This window comes from Eucalyptus grandis, chromosome 5, assembly GCF_016545825.1.
Source record: "Eucalyptus grandis isolate ANBG69807.140 chromosome 5, ASM1654582v1, whole genome shotgun sequence".
NCBI lineage: Eukaryota > Viridiplantae > Streptophyta > Magnoliopsida > Myrtales > Myrtaceae > Eucalyptus > Eucalyptus grandis.
In genome coordinates, this window is record NC_052616.1 from 22,068,458 (window position 1) to 22,086,848 (window position 18,391).

Genomic DNA, 18,391 nt, shown 5'->3' on the forward strand with positions numbered 1-18,391 from the left:
CGATACTAGACTGAATTCTCTATCATTTTGATACCACAGTAATACGTATTTGAATTCTCGAGATTTCTACAACAATCGAGAGTTGCCAATGTGTCGAGTGGGTTTATTGTGGCTTGAAGAAAATCGACCATGGGTCATTTGCATTAAAAAGTTCTGAAAACTACCTGGTAGTCTAGGTCACGCTAAAAACGCGTCGAGTGGAAATTAACCGTGAATTCAAACCCGATTTCAGAAATCGAAAGTTCTGTGGTGTCACGAGCTATTTTAGGAACGTTGATTCAGTCTCAGAAGATTTTTCAGAGATTCCGAGATGTTTACAGAAATTTAATTCAGAAGTTGCGAAAAATTAGCGAAAATTCGTATGGGCCAAATTAAAGGAAATTTGGATTTCCAAGTCAAGCCTTTGAGTGTCGGGACTGGTAGAAAATTGTATGGGATTTTCGTCATCGAAACGGACCTCAATTTGGGAAATTGAGTAAAGAAATTGAAGCTTAAATTATGAAATTCGGATCCATGGGAATGGCTTCAATTTTAGCTTCAATTTGGACTATTCTAGTGGAAAATTTGGGTGGAAAGTATTAAGGGGGACATGCCATCAATGCAAGGGATATATATGTGGGCTTTTGGCCTAAGCTATGATGAGGAATTAGATATTTTCTTCTTGACTTATCTCCTCCACTACGGCAGCTTCTTGATCACGCCTCCATGGCCCCGTCTTCTTCACATTTCTCTGGTTCTACTTTCATTTTCTCTGCAATTGAAGCTGCCCATCATCTCGCTTACCTCCACCACCAAAATTTCTCCACCGAGCTGCCAACTACCCATGATTCAACCTCCGCAGTCAACAATTGAAGACGGTGCTGACTCCTTGCCATGATCTCCCACCCAACAGCAACAAAACACTGCAACTCCACATCATTTTGCCGCTACCAGCATCTCCACGTCCGCACGATTCCACGGAAGCAATTCCCACCGAGTTTTTCTCTCCAAGCTGCCACGTCCGGGTCAACTAAACTTCAAGCGAAGCCCCATCATTGACCTTGAAGCTTCTCCGTGCGCCACGCGTGCAGCTCCATCAATCTCATCATCCACCGAAGTTGCTACACCAAGTCTTGTCTTCATGCTGGTTTGTTGACCCTAGAATCAAGCCTCGGCGTCCTCCATCGGGTGAATCGCCCACGCATCTGAAGCTGCCGTTGTGTTGACTCCAACTTGTGGCCACCGAAGTGAAGACCCAGCAAGCTGCTCCCTTTGTTCCGTTGTCTCTCTCTCGCTCGTGAATTTCCTCGCCGAAGCTGCCCCGTGCGTGACACCAGCGAAGCCAGCCCAACGCCTCCACGTTTTCCTTGATGCATCGACGTCTCCTGCTGGTCAAACAAAGCTGCCCCTTCTTGCCGGTTGTTGACCATCATCTCTGCCACCGCTTCATGTTTCGATACCCTCTCTCACGCCTCAACGTGATCGAAGCCAGCTACCTTCGTTCGCAAGGTCTTCCACGAAGCAAATCTGTGGGCCGCGTCTTCCCCAGATCAGCCACCGAAGCTGCTTCTGTCTTCGGTCCAGCAGTTGGGCCATTAAAGCTCACGGTTTGGGCCTTCTTCTTCTTCAGCCCGTGAAGCCAGCAAAGTTCAAATCCAACAGCTCACTTGGCAAGCTCAATTCCAGCAATTAAATTTCAAGCCCAGCGAAGCCATCACCTTCGGCCCAATTGCAATTAGGCCCAGTGAATTCAGCTCCAAAGCCCAGCAAAATTAGAGGCCACGAGGACAGCCCATTCAAGGCATGTACTATCAAGTGAAGCCCAGTCCAGTACAAGACAAATCTCATTTGGGCTGAGATTTGTTGGGCCAAGGTCAAGGCTCGGTCCAAGCCCGTCGGTGACGTCGAAAGTTCGGATTTCGGCCGTCGTCGCATCGCCGTTTTGGTGTCCCGGTCCCCGCTTTTAATCAAGTGAGTAATCTCACTAATCCTCGCTTAGTAGACTAATGATGCTTAAAGGTTGATTAGATTTAATTAAGTGCAATTAGGTGGTTAGATTAGTTTAGAACAATTAAATTAGTGACTTGATGATGCATGTTAGGTGGTTAGACTTAGTCATTAGCAAGTAGAGACGTACTATTATTTATTGAATGCATCTCGGGATTTTTCCCGACCCTTATTGGGCTTCAATTAGGCATTACGGGCCTAAATTGGATTTTTAGTATTTATTTATATATTTATTTTTCGGAAATTAGGCAATGATTGCCGACAACCGAAATTTCATGCTGATTGTCGTGGTGCAGTCCGTTTTATTTATTTGAGCTCTACGTTGTGCTAAATTGAATTTGTGCAATTTGAAGAATTTTCCTAAATTGATTGAGATTGAGTAATTGAGTTGTGGATGGCCGAGTATGATTGTTTAGCGTCAATAATGCTTTGATGGGCTGTTAAGTGGAGAAGTTTGTGAGAGTGATTTGAATAAACTCTTGGCTAAGATCCATCAGGTATGTTAATATCGTGTGAAGATTGAGTGAGTTGATGAGTATGTGGGGATTTATCCCAAGATTGATCAATGTCGGTATTCAATTAGAATTTGAATGTGAGAGGTTGTGAGTTGAACCTCGAAAGCTACCGAAGTATGGCTATGCCAGTTGGGCTGAGTTTTGCCACCTATTAAAGGTCGCACCTGATAAGGCCGTAAATTGCCACCTATTAAAGGTCGCGCCTGATAAGGCCGTAATTTGCCACCCGATAGGGGTCGCGCCTAATAAGGCCGTAATCTGCCACCATTAAAGGTTGTGCCCATTGGGCCGTAATTTGCTACCTAAAGATAGGTTGTGTCCTTTGGGACTGTAATTTGTTGCCAAGAAATTTGGTAGGCTATGCTCGTGAAGTCATGAGTACGATTTGAGACTGAATAAGGGAAACGACTGGGGAATAGTCGAATTGACATGAAATCGACTAGATCGATGAATTGAGATATTGATCTATGATGTAATTGCTTGGGTGCCTATTGAATTGTGCTAATATGCAGGTGGAACCTGAGGCCAAGGTAAGTCCTCTGACCTGTGCGTGTATAGGCAGCCCGGTTAGCGTATTAGTTTCCTAATCGAGTCTTAGTGGGGTAGAACTTACTAAGACATAGTCGCATCCCGGTTGTGGGACAACATTTCAGGACCCTGATGAGGAGCCTGAGGAGAAAGAAACCGAAGAGGAGTACCTGGAGGAGAACCCCGATGATGATCTGAGTATGAATCGGATGAGGACTGAAATCCCGTCATCTTTTAGGAATCTTGTCTAAATGTGAATAGTGTGAGACTAGAATGTTATGAATAGTCTTGTGAATAGACTTTGAGTTATGCCATGTATAAAAGTTCGGTTGTGGATTTCAATATGAAAAATATGGCCTTACTTTTCTATCACATTGTGTTACTGTTTGGGGATTTATAACTGCTTCCGCATGTGCTTAATAAACAAAAGGGTTGGCGATACTTAGTCCTGGAATATCGCATTATAAAATCGACCAAGTAGAAGGATGTGTGCGTGTCTAAGGTCGGGCAACCTCCAGCGACCCTCGGCTGGGTTGTGCGACCCTCACCGGAGGTCGCCCAACCTCGGGCAATCTCAGCCAACGGCCGTCGACGCCAAATTTGGCCCGCCGGCGGCCGTAGCCCTTCGCCTGTCCAACGAAGGGTTTAGTTCAATTTTTAATATATATTATACCCATTAAAGCTCATTGCAAAAGCTTTTTTTTTTTTTACCAAATGCACATTCAACTTAAAGTCCATTTGCCAAAAAATACTACCAAACACAATTACATTTCCTCTAGTAGCTTTGGGCTTTGAGTATTTGCATTGGACTCAAAGCCCCTTGCAAATGCTGAACCAAACGCAGCCATAATCTTTTATTCTATCTATAAGGCTTTAGATGGAGTTATTGATTTCGCGAGAACTTATAAAATTGATATTTTGATTTTTAAGGCTTAAGATCAATTTATTGATTTTATTCGCGAAATTTCAAATGATTAGATATTGTTTCCATATTTGAATTGATTGGATTATACCTTCGAATGGTTTGAATATTTTGATTGCTTCATTCATCCTAAAAATAAAAAAAAAGATTGCATTTGCATATCATGTAGATTAAAATTGATTTCTTAGATAGAATTGCATGATAGAATAGCTAGATACCTTTCTAATTATATTAGAATGCATATTTAGATGATATCTAGGTTAGATAATATATTTGGATTAAATTGCATGTTGAGATAAGTTTCCAAGTTAGGATATGATTTAAGTTAGTTTATTTCCTAACTTAAAATAGATAATATCTCACTTTAGGTAGATTTTTATTTTTAGTAATTTTAAATTACGAATTTTAAGAAAAATACAAAAATATCATGTGCATGTCATATAGAATTCGGTTCATATAATGCATGTCATTTATTAATTGTTGCTAGGTCCACTTAATTAAAAATTGTTCATCATTAGAATTATGCTATTTGGTTAAATTGCATTGCATATAGATTAGATTTCATTAAACAAAAGAAAATCCTAAAGAAAGATTGATTGGCTACATGTTAATTAGGAATAATATCTAGGGTTGTTAATGTGAATTTTAAGATAACATTGCATATACTTTTGTTGCTACGAGATAAGTCCCGTAATTCATTTATTGCTTTCTTGGGTATTAAATTAGTGGTTTGCGTACCTGCATGTTCACCTCACATGTTAGGAAAGTAATTTAAAATCAATTCAAGTTGCCTATAAAATATTTTTTCGAAATAAAAGAGAAAAGGTACTTAAAGGGCATTACAGAAGTCTAGTGTAATCAAATCCTCGAATTCACAATCTCTACTTCACAGGAGTAAAGTAAATCTCATGTTACTTTACTTGAGTTTCTAATCGACCTACAAAAGAATAGATTAGTGGCGACTCCTAATTGAAAAATCATTTGCATGTTAAAAAGTGAAATCATAAGTCACAAATTGGTATGAGCTTGAGTTAATTTAGAATTAGTAATTTATTAGCCAAACCTTAGATGGTCCACCCGAGGTAAGGTCGCGATAGACATTGTGGTTGCTTTTACCTCACCCAATCATAATTTCCTGAAAACTGAAAAATGCATCAAAATTAATACTTACATTGATTAATACTTACATCTAAATCATACAATGCCTTTTTAAAGTTAGAATTCCCAATAGTACAATGAATAGTAAAACTCCTTAGATCTTTCAACTTTGAAGATAATTTATTTTGTAGAATGGCTGAACACTTCTTATTCAACTTCACAGTTTCATAATCCTCAAACTTCCTTTTATTTGGCAAAATATCATCTAAAAATTTTGTATAGCTAGGCATTTGCACTAAGGCATCTTCCAAAAGAATGTTAATGTGTAATTTTTTATGTCCATCAAGAAATTTAGAGAATTGCTTATCTATTTTATGTTGTTGGAGTAGCTGAGAGAATGGAATTGGCAGCACATATGGCTTAGGATTACATGGAAATATTTTGCTCTTGCTTGCCTTCTTTGGTTTTTTATTGACCTCCTTATCTTTTGTCTCTAGAAATCTCTTGTTCGACATCTTCTTCTTCCACTTGTTTACCACTTCTCAGGATTATAACCTTTTCCTTTTCAATGGGATTTTTCTGTGTGTTGCCAGGCAAAAACCCTTTTGTCTCCCTAATATCATGTTTGTTAACTGGCCCGCTTGCATCTCCAAATTTATAATTGAAACCTCTTGGTTCTGAAATCTTACATCTGTGCTCTTGATAAAGTTTTAAATGGTGTTGGCAATTTTGGTGACTATATCTTCTAGAATGGACTTTGTCTCTTCTGGTTGTTTGAATCATGGTGACGATCTCGTCACATTTTGATTATTCCATGAAAAATTTGAATGATTGCACAATCCCGAATTGTATGTGTTAGAGAAGAAATTATTCTATGACTTGTTAAAATTTCAAATAAGGTTAGCATTTTCACTAGGTTGTGTAAAAGTATTACCTACTTGACACTTTATGTTAACCTATCCTCCATCACAAAAATCACATATCAAATTCTGAATTTTCATAGCTGAAATACTTATATTATCTAGCCTTCTGTTGAGTGCTTCAAATTGTGCAACAATTGCAACTAAACCATCCACTTCATGAACTACGCTAGCTTTTCGCATTGGTAGCCTTTCAGTAGACCACTAATAACTATTGGATGTCATTTCCTCTAATAAATTGTAAGCTTCTTCTGGTGTTTTATTATTCAAAATTCTCCCGCAACTGCATCAATCATAGAACGGAGATTTGCATTAGACCCATTATAAAAAGTTTGTATCTGCATCCATACAGGTAATCCATGATGTGGGCATCTCCTAAGAAACTCCTTAAATCTTCGCTATGCTTCATACAATGATTCATTATCCATCTACATAAAATTAGTAATATCAATACGTATTTTTGCAAACTTTGCAAGTGGAAAGAACTTACCAAGAAATTTTTTAGCCATCTCATTCATGTTGTGATCGATCTCGTAAGAAGAGAAGAGAGCCAACCCTTACCTTTGTCTTTAAGGGAGAATCGAAATAATCTTAATCTAATAGCAGCATCTGTAACTTTGTATTTAATTGTGTCACATATCAAGAAAAGCATAGATGTAAGCATTTGGATCATCGCTTGGTAGCCCATTAAATTGCATTGAGTATTAAAGCAATTGTTGGATCTCAAAATCGTTTGCTTGAATTACAAGTCTCCTAATGCTTATTGTGATGCCCCGAACTGCTGGTGTAGCATAACCTCTTAAGAGTCTATGTGGATTTTCATTCTCGCCATCTTCCGTCATCTTCTTAGCGTGATTTCTCTCTTCTTTTAGTTGCCTTTTAAATGCACATTCGATTTCGCAAACTTAGAAAGTTCCCTTATTGGCTACATGTCATACGTTGATCTACACCTAGATGAAAAACATGAAAGTTAGATTAAACTTTGAATTATCTGATATAAATATTAATTACTATCAAACAAACAATCCCCGACATCGACGCCAAAAATTTGTTCGTAAAATTCTAACTTTTGAATGAATGTGTCGAACAAGTAATATAATATAATGATGAAAAAAATATCGTCCCATGGAGATTGATGATTAATAAACTAATTAAATATTAAAAATGGACTAATTGTCAAATTTATCTAATAGATCAAAATATAATTGAGAATAAATTAAAATTGACAATCTTATAAGTAAAAATTTGAAACTAAATGTAGTAAATCAATCAAGTAAATGTGTTAGAGCATCCAATTTTATCATAACCACTAGATATAAATTTCAGATTATTACGCATACAAACACGATATCAAACATATGATAGCAGAATTTCCTATTCTATTTACTATCCTATCTCTAGGTATAACAAACCTACTTAATTTATTAATCCACTATATTTCTATGTGAATTTAAATAAACATAAGCACATTAGAATTTGTGAAATATTCTTATTTTATAATGAATCTTTTGGACTACCTTATTACCGAAAGCTGCACAAATAACATAATATATCTCTATCTACATTTAATTTACTGTTATATATTATAAGGAGCAATTGCATATTATCACTTCTAAATTTTAAACACACACAACAGATCATTCAAATGGTGGCCGGTCACTTAAAATCATTAAGCACAATAATATATACCTCACATAAATTATATCACTTGCAAAACATAAAAATTATAAAATTCATATCATCATGGTCAAGCTACATTGTAGCCTTATCAAAAGAAAATTAGAACATAATAGAAAAAGAAACGAAAATATAAATTAAGCCCAACATCTTGAATCAAATAATAAGAATTTTATTACCACTTTTGTCTTATTTTCAAAATACTTGAAAAATTCCTAGAACAATAGAAAAACGATCTAAAAAATAAAAACCCATCTATCTCTCTAAGCTCTCAATATTCTCTTATTTATATTATATATTCAAGAATTCTAACGCAAGGCAATTGCTTATTTTTTTCGCATAAAATTAGGAAATAAATCATTGAATCTCTGATTTTATATCCATCTTCCAATGCTTCTTATTTGATTTCTTGAATCAAAGAATCTTCTTTTTCTTCTTTTTGCCATTCTTTTCCTTATTTTCTCCATATCTCATTATGATACATAAATAAGGAAAATTTGAATAAATAGAAAGAAATTCAAATATATTCTCACAAATATGACATTATTTGTTGCCTAAAATAAATGGAATGACTATTTTTATAGATTTATTGACCTTATATATTCAACAAACATGTGTTCTTCCTCATATTGGGTTCTTGAGAGAGATAGATCATGGCTAGACCAAGCACGATCTTTTCGTTGAGTTGAGTGATTATGGGAGTGCGCTCGCCAAGTCATTGCTGTACTTTGAGGCTTAGAGGTCAGGCAAACTGCCTCCTAATCAGAGAGTCCAATGGCGTGGCGACTCTGGGCTTCAAGATGGTGGCGATGCCGGAGTATGAATTTTTTTATTAAATTTTCTGCATTTGATTTATCTTCATTTTCTTAATTTTTACATGTTGCAAAAGATGAGAAATTGTTACATATAGAAATTTCATTCAGAGAAAATATTGCCGTCGCAATTTAGGTATACCTAGGAAATCGTAACAATGTGAATGTAAAACATGCACACATTTCCCTATAATTTTGGATGCAAAATCTGTGCATATATCTTTTTACTTGCTTCTTCACATGTTACTAGAATGTTTCAAATTAACCTGATGATTTTTGCTATATGCTAATATTTGAGGATATTTGATATCCTCTTAGGATTATATCCAAGGTGCATTTAATCTCTCTTTTTGACGAATAGATCGATCTGACCGGATGGCCCTCACGATTTCGATGCTCTCGGGGAGCGTTGTGGAGTTCAGGGACAAGCTGCAAGAGAAGAATGAGCTCTTGAATGCGCTGGACGCCATACAGTGGGGCACAGATTACCTGATCAAAGCCCACCCTCAGCCCAACGTCCTCTACGGCGAAGTTGGCGACGGCGACTCCGACCACGCGTGCTGGCAAAGGCCCGAGGACACGACCACCCCCCGCACCGCCTACAAGATCGACGAGCAGCACCGGGGGGGCCGATCTTGCCGGGGAAACTGCGGCAGCATTCGCAGCGGCTTCCATTGCCTTCGCCCCAGCGGATTCTAACTACTCGGCTCAGCTTCTAGCTCATGCAAGACAGGTCTTCTTCTTAGTTTCCTCATCACAGGGCCAGTTTCCAAGAATCGTGCATGCGCCGCATGCAAGCCTTTAGCTTATTGGCTCCCGCTTTTTTACTCTCAATTTGCGGTTTCGAACATTAGATGTGTCCAATGTTTGACCTTCTTCAATTAGCAACACTGGATACAATCTAAGGACGTTTGCTTCCTTCTAAATTGATCTACTCTTGTCCGATGATTTGGTTGTAACTTTGTTACCTACCAAAAAGTTATTATTATTAATTAATTGATGTATTTATTTCCACTATTTTTTGTGTTAAATTATTGCATGCACAGGTCTATGATTTCGCTTCGCTTCATCGCGGTCAATATCAGAATAGCATCCCTGGAGCAAAAAAGTTCTATTCTAGCTCTGGATATGAGGTACTAGGCAAATACTTGTCCCTATATATGTTATATATAAACAATTGATTCGATACACATCTTTCAAAATATATAGTATATGCTAATATATTTCGAGATTGGTTCTGTTTAAAATCGTATTATCAAGCATGTAATGGTTAAACTACTGCAATCGCTTGATGACACAGGATGAACTACGGTGGGCAGCTGCATGGCTTTACCGTGCGACCGGGGAAAGACAGTACTTGCTTGCCCTAGTCAAGATCGACACTGGTGGCGTTCGGACCTAGTTCTCCTAGGATGACAAGTTCGTCGGCGCCCAAAATCCTTGTTGCCAAGGTATGTCACAGCTTGTATGTCAGATTGTTTTCGTTAACAAAGTACAATTTGGAGGTCTCAAACTTGAATTTGGATGCACAAGCTATATTTATTCCCATCATTTTGCCAAATGGTTAACTACGTATCAAATGTGCTTTAAAGGAAATTTCAGAAAAGACAAAAAGAAACAGGACCCATGTTTTGATCTTATGCACGAAATGAAATTTGCAGCTATTGATGGAGGACAAATTCGGGGACTTTTATGCAACGGCAGCCCAATACCAGAAGCAAGCAGAGCAGTTCATATGCAATTGCCTCCAGAAAGGCGACGGCAATTTCCACAAGACCCCTGGTGGACTGCTGTGGCTCCAGCCCTGGAACAATCTCTATTCTCTAGTACACCTCGACTACTGCCTTTGTCTCGGCGGTGTACGCCAAGTACATCGAAAAAATGCAAGAAAAAGTCGGTTGCCCTGGTGGTCAGACGGAGCCCTCCGAATTGATCGCATTTGCCCGGCCACAGGTACATATGATCACATATATCCTAAGTGAGAATCGGCTTTTGGTTCAGTGTTTTTATTATGACTCTGGCAACATTCATGGACTAATCTAACAAATAGGTATCCGACGAGCGAGTAAATTAGCTGATTTCTTTTTCAGCATACATTGTTTTAATTATCATTCCCTTTTATTGGTGATCCAATTTAAGGCGGGTTATATTCTCAGAGCGAACCCAAATAACATCAGCTACATGATTGGCTACGGGTCAAGATGTCCGACCCATGTGCACCACATAGGGGCCTCCTTCGTCTCGATGAAGAATGAGTCAGCGCCCGTCTCGTGCAGCCAAGGATACGGCTTGTGGCTTAACGGGGATGCCCCCGACCCGAATGTATTGCGTGGAGCAATCGCCAGGGCCCAGACGGGCAAGACGGGTACACAGACGCAAGGACGAACTATCAGCAGGCGAGCCCGCAACCATTAACACAGCACCATTTGTTGGTCTATTAGCTAGTCTCGATTGAGCATACTTGTCGACATCTGAATTTTTGTTGACAATTCAAGCGATCCGTCCATATAAAGTACAATGAAACAGAATATGTATGTATACATAAATATAATAGTTAATAAGATCTTATTTTAATCAGATAAACGTCCTCACGAGTCAAAAATTGGAGCCTATTTTCGCGTGACTATTCATCCGAAAGCTCCACTGGAGCCCTTTTGCCCATTAATTCGGCCCTGTCCAAATGTGAGCCTTTGAAAAGAGTGAGGCCCGCAGAAAAGGCCTCCTTTAAGAAGGGGGGCCTCAAGGACAATTGAGAAGGTTCTAGAACGTAAAGGTCATCGAGAGGAAAGAGAGAAGAAAAAAAATGATATCTCAGCACGATCCCAAACTCATCAGCAGCACGTGCAGATTGCCAGTGAGTTGGTCGACGATCTGCAATCAAGATGCCGGTCAAATTACGTAAAATGGACGACCAATGATCCTTTCTCTTTTATCAGCAACTAAAGGCCTCCAAGAATACTAACTTGACCCCAGTACTTGTGGTGATCTTCCCAATGGTGAACCACTAGTTAAAAAAGTTAATGGAATACAAAACCTGAAAATTTCGTGCAGACTCGTCCAAGCCAATACTAATCGTGACTTTTGGGTTTTAATTAATCCAATCAAGAGGTTCATGGATATGGAAATTTGATTATTCTAAATTAATCTTATATCAATTTCAGTATCTTTTATTTGTATCTTAAAACTAGTTGCATGTGGATATGCAATCAATAAGATAACACTCAATAATCAGCATGACAAAATAAATTACTCGAAAAGGAGAAAAATCTTATTGTGCTAAGCTGATCAAAAGCTACAAACCATTATCGTCCAAGGCAACAAAGTTTGTGTAAAACATATTTGAACATAAAAAAACGATGCAATGTCTGGATGACTTAATTATGACAAATCTAAAGTACGAGTTTTATTTTATTATTATTTTTTAATATAAGATCATGACATAAAATTCCAAAACTTATATATAATGCTAAGATAAAAGCATTCATGAAAGGCTTTTATTTCCTTTATGACATGCAGACGACATGCAGTTTATACGTAGTTCATCAAAGGCAGCAAGGAGGAGACTAAAGGACGAATCCAGAACAAATTGAGATGGATGTTAGAGTTTTATCGGAGAAGAAACGACCTGGTAATTGTGCGATGACGGCGTGACATTGGCCGCTCCATCGAGCTCGAGGGTGAGGCACAGAGTTGACTCGACGAACGCGAGAGTTGCTGGCCGCAAGGAAGGGCATTGGCCTCAGTGTCACTGAGGAAGCAAGCAACAGCAGGAACTGGTCGCCAAGGAGGCTGCCGGGATCTTCGCAAGTGTAGGGCTGCATCGACGCAATGTGAAGCAATGGGGGTGCTATTATGAACCCAATAGTCACACAGGAGAGTTTTGGATTATTACAGCTATGACTCAAGCCTAATGTGTGAGGGAAAAATTGCTGAAATTGTCTCATATTGATTATGAAAAATGTTAGTGGTTGGTTTATAAATGTGAGGGAAAATCTCACCATTTCAACTAGTTTTGAGATGGGAGGCTCAAGAGCTTCCAAAACTGGTATCAAAGCTTAGGTTAACCGTTGCCTACAAGTTTGAACCCAACAGTTACATGAGAGAGTTATGGGTTATTGCGGCTTTGACACAAGCCCAATGTGTGAGAGGAAGGTTGTGAAGCTGTCTCACATCCTTTGTAGAATTGGCTGATAATCGATTTATAAATGAGGGAAAGTCTCATTCTTTAAATTAGTTTTTGGGGTGACTCGACCCTAGACCACCGAGTAGGTGCTTGATGAGGGAAGGCGGGAATTCACTTGGGCAAAATACGAGAGTATTTGTTTTTTATAAGTAGACTGGAGGTTGTTGTGGTGGCCTACAGAGAGCTTCGTTGGGGTTGGACGGCAATGGACAAAGAACAGAAACGTCATTAGGGTTGCAGGCGGTGCTTGGATGCTCGTGGCTGCGACACGACACTACAACACGCTGGGGCTTCGCTACGTGGCCGCACTGCAACACTATAGTATTGATGATGCCTAGGTGATGGATTAATATTAGCCCACCTGCAAACAAGCTAGGAGTACCGATGTAGAATGCCAGCACAACTTCGAGCTGGACTAGCACTCGTTACGGTGCAAGGTTTGCCAGAGCTAAGAAGGGCGCGCTTCTGGGCATTTGAAGATGTTGCGCAAGCAAGAGCAATAAAAATTTCACTCCAAATTAAGCAATACAATAAAGATTATAACTACATTCGAAATCACTCAACACTCTCAGTATTTCTTAGCATTGTCGTCACATTGTATGCCAACTACCTTGCCCCCAATCATGCCTCAATCCAGTGCCCCAACAGTATCATGTCGTCCTCCGACCTTATCATGCTCGCCCAATCACAGGTACGTATGATCACGCATTTCCTAAGAGCAAATCGCTTTTCGATTCAGTGTTTTTAGTATGATTGAGGTAAAATCATAGGCTAATTTAACAATTAAGTATCATATGAGTGAGTGCTTCAGTGTATCAAATACTGAATAGCACCTTCAGTGTATCAAATACTGAATAGCACCATTTAAGGATGATAGTTTAGTAACTTAGTTAATATCTTTTTCAGCATACATCATTTTAATTATCATTTTCTTTTGTTGGTGATTCAATTCAAGACGGACTATATCCTCGGAGCTAACTCGAATGAGCTATATGGTTGGCTACAGGTCAAAAAATCCGAATGAAATGCACCACAGGAGAGCCTCCATCATATCTATCAAGAAGAACTTGAAGCCCATCTCGTGCAGCTAAGGCTCCAACTTGTATTTTAAAAAGAACACATTGAACTCAAGCGTATTGGATGCAGCACTGATTCAGGGCCCAGACGGGCAAGACGGGCATAGGATGCAAGGTCAAACAATCAGATGGCCAAGCCCGCAACCATTAACACAACACCTTTTATTGGTGTATTAGCCAGTCTTGCTTGAGCATACTATTTTCACTATGATCTTTCTTGCCATTCAATGGTTAATTATAATCAAATATCATGGAAGCTAACCAATGTTTCATGAGCCATTTCCATTCAAATTAGTCAGAGAGTTGATATTTTGTTGCAGAATTGATTTTGATGTTGCTATTTACGCTAAAATAAATGGCCCCTTGAAGGAGGGAGGGCGGGAGCTGACACGGTAAGCGGCACAAAGTTACAACCCAAGTGTTTGTTGGGAAAAAGGATGGGTTCTTAATCGGTGTGCCCAAAAGGTCCAAACTTTAAAGTCTGGGCCAATAAATTGCAGAAACTCATACTTAAATACAATTAACTAGGGGTGAGCACCAGGTATAATTTAACTCAAATACTAAACCAAATTGGCCTGGACCAACCAGTTCAACATCAATTCCGAGGAAAATATGTCTAGTTCCCAATTCTGTGAATCTAAAACTGCCATCAAATCTATTTGGTTCCAAGTTCCAAGACCAAATTTTATATATAAAAAATCAGTCCAATTCTCGGATTGAACCGACTTTAAATAGGTTTTAAAACCTCTTCTGAAAAACAAAAAAAAAAAAAGAGGAAGAAGATGCATTTACAACCATTGAGAATCAAAACATGAGTATTAACTTGAACAAATAATAAAATATCCACTTTTTTTGTCGTAAAAATAATAATATAACCACTTGATTAACATATCTTTTTTGTAGTGAAATTGTGCAACGCTTACATTTGAGAAAAGAAGTTGATATTTCACACGAACACCCAAAAAAAAAAAAAAAAAAAAAAAGATCAACTTCTTCGTAGATATTAAAACCAAACTTGGTCTTGGCAGTCCCAGAACCAATCGCTTTAGTTTTTGACTCCAGTGTTTTAGAACTAGGAGCTACTGAGTCAAACCCTACAATGTAGAGTCGACCTACCCACTTCAAAACCGATGGCGCTACCAATTGCGAACTCTCCTTCACGTTTCTTTTGGGGGACAGGAAGTGAGACAAAAACTAGCGCAAATCCATGCTTTCTAACCCCACTATGGTCCCATTATTCAATAGAAACTATAATATAAATCAATACTTTAGAGCACGATCACGTTTCTCCCATCAACTCCACACATAAATTCGCTTACGAAAGCCCCACATCAGAAAAAGGCCTAGAAAAGGGAGGGCTTTCGGGATTTGGGATTTGGGGGCTCTACCGCGGGAGTTGAAGTTGAAAAGTCCTTCTCCCTGGAACGCCATTACTAGCTGCAAACATTTTGGACCGTCCAATCCTCTGTCTTTTCCCCCACAAAAGATATAGTATTTTTTTCATGAAAAGAGGGTAATAATGCAGTGCTTTCGGCAAATGCGCTTCCCATCTTTCTGCTCCCATCATCATAAGTCCCCGTCCCCCACGAGCCGTCCCTCCGCTTTTCTCTCACGAGATTTAACTTTGATTAGACCCTCTTGATTATTCATGGAAGATGACAAGAAGAGATGATTGGCTTGGCCTCTGTTTGGTCCACCAACTTTCCCAATTTGCAATCTGATCAAATGTGCGTGCTTCAATGATTACTCACTTCCGACAATTTGCTTTTGGTATTTAAAGCGGACTTTAGATAATAATAATAATAATAATAATAATAATAATAATAATAATAATAATAATAATAATAATAATAATAAAAAACACGAGGACTTCTTGAAGTGCTCATTCGTGTACCCCGCTCATCTTAATCAAAACCCTTAAATATACTTAAATGTTGTCCATGTCTCCGACACCAGTCTCCATATACACTGTGTTCACGTGACTCTTTAATGTTAAAAGACAAATTTGAACTTAGATTTTTTGCTCTTTAATGTTAAAAGGTAAATTTGAATTTAGATTTTTGTTCTGATATGATATGAAATTTTGTAGGATCATGTTTCGTTTAAAAACTTAATCTATTAGATGAATGTGTAATTTATTATTTAAATATTTTAACACTGCCTATGCATGATCCACAAGAGACAACACACGTTTTTTATCAGGTAAATTGATCTCAAATCTTTTGGATGGCTAAACTAAGTGCATAAGGGCAGTAACGGGCACGGACGTGTTAACAGCTTAGAGCGTTGTTCATATGTTGCTCTTTTATTTATTGGTCTCAGGGGAATCGCCCTATTAGTTCAACTAACTAAGGGCTGCATGCTTAGGGCTTGAATAACTAAAGACCGATCCACACGTTAGTACTTTTAACCTAAAAAGATTCCTGCCATCTGATACTAAAATTGAAAGAAAAATAAAAGATTCCTGACATTATTGTCTGTTTATGCACAGAGATGATCCTTAGATAGGCACGATATACGAAGATTATCTTAAATCGAGTACTCATCGATTGCTTTGAATTTTAAAATCATCGAAGAGTAACATGGTTTAAATGTACGTGGCATTCTTAGGAAGTTTTGCCGATTTTTTTTCCTTTTAGTACAACTTTCAAACTTTAGTAAATGTGAGACCAAAAGAAAAAAAAAACTTAGGTAAATAAATAGAATTTTGGAAAGTGTTTGGCTACAAGAATCTTTAGATTTTTCAAAGAGTTTTCTGTCTTTTCGAGTTTGCAGTTTATTGGATTTTCAAGTGATTTTGTTAAGTGAAAACTTTTACCATTTCATGCAGTATAAAAAGGTTTAACACGATTAAATGGGGTATTTAGTAGATCGATGGTCTTTAAATTTGGAAAATTTTCCCCTTGTGAGCTGTCCCCATCCGCTGCTAGATGTGATTCCTAGAACTGACCAAGAATGAATATCATGATCAAAGTGAAATCATAGGTGCCTCGGTCCTCGTCTAAAACTTAATATTGGCTATTAGGATAACTACTCAATTGGTCCTAAACATATTACACAGGTAACATTTCAATCATAGATTTTCCAATATTGCCAATGTAGTCATAAACCTTTTTGCATAGTTCCAATATAATTATTTTCGTCAATTATCGACATCTGACTTCCGATCATTGTACTAACATGAACAACTTATGGATTGCCACTTTGGCAATTTCCAATGACAATTTGCTAATAGGATCCTGTTGGAATTTTGAACAAAAGTTTGGAACTACATTAATAAAATCGAAAAGTTCAAAATTGAATTGATATTTATACAATGAATTTAGAACTGAACCGTTGATTTTCCGCTTGGATTATGTTTATATTTACTAGTGTTTGATCTCTCTTATAAAAAAAAAAGGGGTTTTACTAGTATAACCGTTTTTAGACAATTGTGAAAATAACGGCTTGTCGTGAGCCACAAATACTTGAAGAAGTAAATCTTACAATAGTTTATAATTACTTTTATTTGATTTTTTATTGTCTAAAACACACTATTATCTTACAATAGATTAAAATTTGTTATCTAATCATTTTTTCTTATAAAATATGTGTCATTAAAGATGCGATATAGATTATCTCTTATCTAGGCTTCCTCTTTTGTCTCTTATTGAAGTGTGCCGAACTTAAGATATGTTATTCTATGCATTATCTTTTTAATAACAATCTCTCTCTCTCTCTCTCTCTCTCTCAAATGCTTTTCTTTTACGTTCCTAGAGCACTTTCTCTCGTGCGGACTGGGAATCGCTCTTCAAAATCGTGAACGGAATCATATCCTGACACTCGCAACTTTTGTCTACAATCACATTAATGTAGTCATGTCGTAATGTGCAGACATTAACGACAAAAAATTGTCCGATCTCCATATATAAAAATAATATATTCATTTTTTAGCAGAACACAGTGGCAGCTTTTACGTAAGAAAACGAAATACTGAAGAAAAAAAGTTTTAAAAAAAAAAATTGTAAATATGTTTACTGCGACACATTTATCTTAAATTTTAATCCCAAAACTCGAACATATATTTTTTCTCCATCAATGTATCACTAGATAATCTTTCAACTAAAATAATATTATTTTTATTTCACTTAAGTCATATGGATGTTATGTTAAATATTATTTGCTTTCTACGATTTATGTAGGCAAATTTTTAACATTTCTCATTTATAAAATTTTGATAAAGGATAAATGTGTTACATAAATACAAGTTTAGAATTTTTGGATATCGTTTTTAACAATTCTCATTTACATGGCATGCTAACACTTAATTGGAATTTTATTTTTTTTGCAAAAAATCTAAAAATCTAAAATAAAATGAGAAACTTTTTTAAAAATTGTACAAGTTAGCCACATCAGACAATCATTCACATAAGATAGATGGCATCCGCATTAGGGATGTTCGAGCAAAATTGGCCGAAAATGACTATATTACCAAATTGTTAGGTTTTATGAGTGAAATGGCTAAAGTGAAAGGTTAAGTTTAGGACTTTTTTAGTAGTTTTCCCATGTTAGGGCAACTATTAATATCTTTTGTCATTATTAATCGAGTCGATGGCATGGTCGTGTGGCACGGTTGCATGATCTTCCATGAAAGAACTCCAATCATATGTGAACACGCAAGCTTGCATCCTCTCT

The 18,391-nt window shown here is 37.5% G+C and overlaps 1 protein-coding gene, 1 long non-coding RNA gene, 1 other non-coding gene and 1 pseudogene across 3 annotated transcripts; all 4 read left to right on the forward strand.

The window, feature by feature from the left end:
- Positions 1-1,565: 1,565 nt before the first annotated feature.
- Positions 1,566-3,398, forward strand: LOC120294129. The gene is made up of 2 exons (XR_005551610.1): positions 1,566-1,950; positions 3,155-3,398. It is a non-coding gene; the product is annotated as an uncharacterized LOC120294129 (long non-coding RNA).
- Positions 3,399-6,323: 2,925 nt separating this feature from the next.
- Positions 6,324-6,427, forward strand: LOC120294191. Its single transcript, XR_005551682.1, has one exon. It is a non-coding gene; the product is annotated as a small nucleolar RNA R71 (small nucleolar RNA).
- Positions 6,428-8,825: 2,398 nt separating this feature from the next.
- On the forward strand, positions 8,826-9,263 carry LOC120286349 (annotated as a pseudogene).
- Positions 9,264-10,126: 863 nt separating this feature from the next.
- On the forward strand, positions 10,127-10,956 carry LOC104431255 (endoglucanase 14-like). The gene is made up of 2 exons (XM_039311954.1): positions 10,127-10,411; positions 10,598-10,956. Exons 1-2 carry the CDS (start codon positions 10,340-10,342, stop codon positions 10,871-10,873), a joined length of 348 nt encoding a protein of 115 aa, XP_039167888.1. The 5' UTR covers positions 10,127-10,339; the 3' UTR covers positions 10,874-10,956.
- The last annotated feature ends 7,435 nt before the right edge of the window (positions 10,957-18,391 follow it).